The sequence below is a fragment of the Phytophthora parasitica genome (assembly GCF_000247585.1).
Source record: "Phytophthora parasitica INRA-310 unplaced genomic scaffold supercont2.9, whole genome shotgun sequence".
Classification (NCBI taxonomy): domain Eukaryota; phylum Oomycota; class Peronosporomycetes; order Peronosporales; family Peronosporaceae; genus Phytophthora; species Phytophthora nicotianae.
The window spans coordinates 914976-921333 of NW_008648995.1; the positions used below are offsets into that span (position 1 = coordinate 914976).

At 45.5% G+C, this 6358-nt stretch overlaps 1 protein-coding gene across 1 annotated transcript; it reads left to right on the top strand.

Annotated features, from left to right (window-relative positions):
* Positions 1–4012: 4012 nt before the first annotated feature.
* Positions 4013–4197, top strand: PPTG_21877 (hypothetical protein; the record flags this gene model as incomplete). The annotated part of the gene is made up of 2 exons (XM_008900579.1): positions 4013–4115; positions 4169–4197. 2 exons carry the CDS (start codon positions 4013–4015, stop codon positions 4195–4197), a joined length of 132 nt encoding a protein of 43 aa, XP_008898827.1.
* Positions 4198–6358: the final 2161 nt, after the last annotated feature.

Consider the following 6358-nt stretch of genomic DNA (forward strand, 5'->3'; position numbering starts at 1 on the left):
TAGTATGTCTTCCGAAACACTACTACGGCACATATCCTCGACACGCTGGCTCAAGGCAAAAGCACGGCCTTACCTAAAACGAACAAAACACTCAGTGACAGCTAGTTCCCCACACACACTACTTGCAACTCACCGTTCTGTTTCCCATCCTGGCCCCCGCGTAGCAAAACATGATTTCTTCGCCGCGCTCAATCGTGCACGCTGCAAACAGCCCGCAAAACGCTTCTCCATTCACGTCCCAGCACTCCCAATTGCAATTAGGTGCACAACTATGGTTGGCAAACCTCGCCATTGATCCCTGATGCGTAGCATCGATGATCTCTCTTGTGTTCGACTGTACGACATAATAGTTTCGTGTACCAGGTTGATTCTACAGTATACACAGCTCAGACCAGATCCGAATCAATATTTTTAAACACTCACCGCCTATCGCTGATAGTAGTCCCCACGAGGAATTACTTCCCCTGTGCACTTGATGATGAATGAGTCTTTTTCAATTAGTTGATCCGCAATCAGGCTGACCCCTTTTTGACCACAGAGTGCCAAAGAAAGCGACACTGACGAGCCCTCCTGAAACTTCTGGTTACTGTGTTGGACGAACAACGGCCTGCCTCGCATTCTACGTTCATCTTCGTCGGAACATTCGCTTTGTTAGTGGAAGATTTGGTTTTTCTTGTCACTAGAATACTTACTGATCTGTTCTCAACTTATTTCGCACGGTCGTTCCCCACCGTCCTAGCACCGACACCCACAAAGCGGAATGTCCTCCTTTATTCAGAAACGTTAGTCCTCACAACCTAAACAGAAGTATTCGAAACGCCCACCTCTGAAAGCAGCTTCTACTCGTTTCATACCTGAAAACAACTGCTTCATATCATCTCCATACTCAGGCAGCAACGCGACGCGCTTCACGCGATAGAGGTCTTTTATGGCACTTCGGTATACAGTCAAAGTAGCTGTATTCACAGAAGAATTTTTTGTAGACGAGAAAACGCTCAAATAAACTTGATGTATACTCATCCAGATGAGGTCATTTTTGTCGTAAAAAAATCTGGCAAAGTTCTCTTCCTCTTTAGCGAGCTCGCCCCCTGATCCACTTTTTCACACCGTTGAGACTAATCGTGTACTTCACCCTTATTTGCGTGGTGACGCACGCGTCACGTATCGCCTCAAAGTCGATGTGGCTCGAGCTGTGCGGTGGAGCTATCGTCCGTTGCGAGTTTCTATCATTATGTTGCTTGGGATTTTTTGTGCCTCACGGAGTCCAGTTTTAGCCAATTAAACAGTACAGTTATCGTCAGCAGCTTGTGCTTACGTTTTCTCTGAATGTTCGCTGGAGAAAATGCTAGAAGGATCGCTCAGGTGCCTTACCCGATGATCCTTTTGACTGAAATGTGTGTTTAGTATCTAGAACGTAAATGCGTGCGTGTGGCGGATCGCTCGCTGCTCTAGCAGGAAGAGAGTATTAAACGACCTAATACTGAAACGGCGTAGCATTCGAAAAGCGAATGCCATTGCTATTTTCGTGTGAATACCATCATGGCGAGGTCTAAGAAGCCAGGTGTCAGAGCGCGGGGGGCGAAGGTGGCAAAGAAAACTTTAAGGAGGTTGTCGAGACGGCTAACGGATGTAGGAATACCGGCAGCTCAAACAGGCAGTGTGAGTCTAGAGGATGCGGAGAAAGCTGAACAAGCCGCGCGCATTCTACGCTCGGAGGACAGTCGAAAGCGAAATACAGCAGCTCAAAATTGGCCTGATCAAGGCCACAAAAGAACGAAATAGAGCAACGAAATTGAGACCAATACACAGACGCTCGAGGTACGTACAGTACGCTGAAAGGCACGTTTCTGGGTGATTGACCACATTTTTTTCTATTTTAAAATTGATATTAGTCCGAATTTGCGGGAGCTGCGGTGAGCTTTCAAAATCTGCTCGGATGGTCAAGAAGCGCTACCTACCGAGGGAAACATACTTTGCTCCGTTGAAAAACGCTGACGGGGTTTGCGAAACAATTGCTGAAGCAATTACAGATCCCGATTCTAGTGGTGTGTGTGTTTTATTTGGATTTGCAATCGCTGCCACACTTTTTTGACAAAAAAAGAATCCCTAAGTTTCGCCGTGCATGTGGCTTTCGTATATCGCCTATACCAGTTGAACTAGCTGCTTTAAACCAAACAGAGGCCAGATTAGTTGGTCTTGGAGTCTGTTTTACTACGTGCATGGATCTCTACAAAGACCAGCAACAATTTACATGAGAAAACTCCGTAAATTACTGGAATGATGTTAATGAAGTGACACTTTCGTTACCTCGGCCTTTGCCGAAGTGCGGGGTAGTTCTCTTAAGATCCAGTACAAGTCGAGGGGAAGTATTTATTAAAGTTCGACCGGATGTAGTTCGAACTGCGTTGCGGTGGCTGATTGCACACAACACTCTTTACAAAAATGCAACGATATCAGAGAAGAATTTGGCTGAAATTGCCAGTTCGGACCCTGGTGCGTCATTAACTAGCATTGAACTCACACAAGAGAAAGAAAATGATCTTCGGACTACGCGAGATGACTTACCGCGTGGACTAGACACACGAGATCAGCAGGATCAACCATCTCAGCGTGCAGCTCACACCCCAATTATCAGTCAAACTGATAATGTGAACGACCATAATCGGGGAAAAAATCGCACTGACAAATGTTTTCATGTCGTGGAATCAATTGAGCTACAACCTGATCAATCTGACACGCAAACCGACTCAGAAAAATTATTTCTGCGGCGAAGCTGGAAAAACTCTCTACTCAGTGGGCGAGTTAAAACGTTGGGAGGATCCGATTAATGAATACACCACGAAATGTTAATGCAGAACTATTTCCTACCCTTTTTCCTAACGGAGAAGGGGGAATGCATCCTTTGGTCGATGTAGAAAATCGAACGCACGAATACAAACTAGCCGAATACTGTGCTCACATCATGAAATGGCACGATCGGCGGTTTGTAATACATTGCAACTTTAAGTTTTTCTGCTTGAACCTCATTCAACGTAGACAAATAGACGGCTTGGTTCTTAGGGTTGGTGCCTGCCCAAATAATGAAAAGCCCAGAAGTGTATCCGTCGAGGGGTGCTCAGAAAATATGAGAGAGGATATCGATGCTGCGATGGAATTACTAGAGAGTTTGAAGCCCTTATTTTCGAGGTGTTCGTGGGAGCGGACTATACTGGGCCAACGTCAGAAATGACCTAATGAGCATGTTAGGGAGCCGTGTTTTGCCTTCACGATGGCCTACGTATTTCCAAACTCTTAGTGCAGCTGACACAATCTGGCCAGACTTCTTTCAAGCCTGTGATCCAACACTAACGCTTGAAGCGGCTCGATCGTTAAGCAGTCAGCAGAGACGGAGATATCTGACTGAAAATCCTGATATCACTACACGGCATTTTGGTAGGCAATTCAGAGTATTTTTTGACAATATACTTTGCGGTAAAGCAAGCCCTATAGGTGAAATCGTTGACTACTTCTGGCGGGTTGAGTTCCAACAGAGAGGATCCCCTCACATACACGCCTTATTGTGGGTTCGAGATGCCCCGGACGTAGTGGCACTGTTAGAAACAGAGTTTGGACGCACAAAGTTAGCCACGTACGTTGACAAGGTAATTTCACTGCTGGCAAAGAGTAAGGAAGAGCTAGAAATCTGTAATTGTGCAAGTTGCGTTAGTGAACGAGAAGGGAATTTAGATATCCTTTCAGCTAGACCCCCTTCGCCGGGAAAACAAGATTGGGAGTGTGATGTATCCCGCATCGTTCATCGAGTGCAACGGCACGTTTGTTCTTCTCAGTCATCGTGTCGAAAGTCGGGAAACGACTGTAGATTTGGTTATCCAAAGGACTTGAAAAACAAAATACCGAGATTCATGTTGATACGACGGCTGACGGCTTTCCTGCGATACAGATACACTTGAAATGGGAGTGTGCTACAATAAATAATTACTGCCCTGCTGTTCTTTCAATTTGGCGAGCAAACATGGATATCCAGCTCATTGGTAATGCGTACGGAGCTGCCGAATACTCGGCCGCATACATCAGCAAGGCCGAGCCTGACACCCCCAAGTTTAAGAAGGTTATTGGTGCAGCTGTAAAGCGTTGTGATCTTAATTTGTCTAATTATGCCATTATGAAGCGCGTTGCGACCGCAACACTGTCGATTAGGGAAGTTAGTGCACAAGAAGCCTGTTATATACTTTTAAGAGAGCTTCCCTTGTACAGTAAGCCTAGACAAGTTTCGAGAGGGAAGGTAATGCGGCACAGTATGCGATATTACCGAGTTGAGGCGTCTGACTGGGAACTGAGGAACGACAGCTCTCGTTCTGGAGATACTCGAATAGAGAAAGCGGAAGCTGCTTATATGGCGCGTCCACGAGTTTCCCTTTTCGACGAGATGACCCTAGCGACATTTGTCGAAAGTTACGAACCAGTGAATACTGTCAAAGTGACGAACGCAGGCACCAACTATTGGAAAAGAATAGATGCAAAAGGGTACATTAAACTACGCTCGGCATCTCATGTAGTGCGCGGAACTCGTGGATATCTCCGGATACAACGAACCCGCACTTTTGTTTTGCAGAGATTTTTTTACACAAACCCTGGCGATCGCTGTCAGAACTCCCCCAGAGCGATGATGAATGCATTGAATTCTTTGCAAGCGAACTAAGAGAGGAATCAGAGCTTGCTATTTTACGACAGCAAAATATAAAGACTTTAAAAGATTCTACTGTATATAGTGTCGTGAATAGTTTGCCGGCACCCGAGTACGTATTTGTTGATCCCGAACCTGAGGTAACAGCACACGAGAGCTCAAATGGCTTAAATAGCGAAGAACATGCTTGGACAACCCAAGTTACGTGGATACCAAAATACAATTATACCACCGAAGATATTGAAAGAGCTCGTGTCTTCGTGAAAAAATATGTTAAACCCTGGCTTAAACTTCAGCGAGAAGTAGGTGGCAACACACGTTTTGGTCGAAAAAAGCAAAAACAAAAAAAAATAACTACATGTACCCTGTATGTGACGACGATGAAAACCCCGTTAATGATACTATGGACGAGTCACAGTGGGTTCCGTTTACACTAGCGATGAGGCAGTCCCGCAAACGATTCATGGCTCACATAGAAAACAGTGAATGTCTACCTCTGCAAATGATCATTCACGGAGAGGGAGGCTCTGGAAAGAGTTGGTTAATTAAACACATCGTCAAAGACCTGCATAACGTGTTTAATGAGCAATATCTCTCTCGACGAAGATCCAAACGAGTCCCCCTCTTAGCTCACCAGGGAACGGCTGCGTTCAATATCAAGGTTCAAACAATTTGTTCCGCGTTAGAGTTAAAATCATTTTCACGCAATGCATTTTTTGCTCCATACAAGTCGTTAGCTACTGCCAAAGGTGGGCCCACTATACTAAAAAGGCTACAGGACCAATATCGAAATGTTCACCTTGTCATAATAGATGAGTTTAGCGTTATTGCGTGTGGTATGCTACACTGGATTGACCAGAGAATGCGGGAAATTTGGCCGAAATGCAGGCAATTGCCATTTGGAGGTCGTGATATTATCTTTACAGGAGATTCAACGCAACTAGACCCTGTAATTCCATACTCTCTGTCAACTCCCTCTTTGAAAATACACAACTCAGTACAGCAGCTAGGAAAAGAAACTTGAGAGGCGATTCCATACGTATGTTGCTTGACGAACAAAACAGAAGTAGGGCAGACCCTGAATGCTATGCAGCTCTTAGTCGCCTGCGGCGAAAGTGCGCGACACCAGAAGACGTCGACTTGTTCAACACAAGATACATGAAAAAAGCAGAGATGTCTGACTGGATTTCAACCGCTAAACACATCCCCTATTTAAATGCGGATGTTGCCGCAGCTAACCATAACAGCTTAGCGTCTAGTACCTTTCCAGTCGTTCAAATTCGATCGAAGCACACCGTGCAGCTCAAGCGGCTAACAAGTCAAGAGAAATACCACCTGACTCTATCCAAGCACTGCTAGAGGAAGCCGAAACAGCAAACGCAAACAGAGATCGGGTGGTTTCCAGAGTTGTAAAACTGGCGGTTGGAGCACCAATGACACTGACCTTTAGCATGGAACAATCTGCCGGTCTTTGTAATGGCACCAACGGCGTCATCTACGACTTTATCTTCTGTAAGGACTCAGCATTACCTATAATACTTGTTCAGATAACGGATTCGTACGCCGGTCCTTCATTCCTGCCTGGTGTGGCAAATATTGTACCGGTTGTTCCTAGAAAACTTAGCTGGACGAAGAAGATGCCGGCAGCTCAAACAGGCAGTGTGAGTCTAGAGG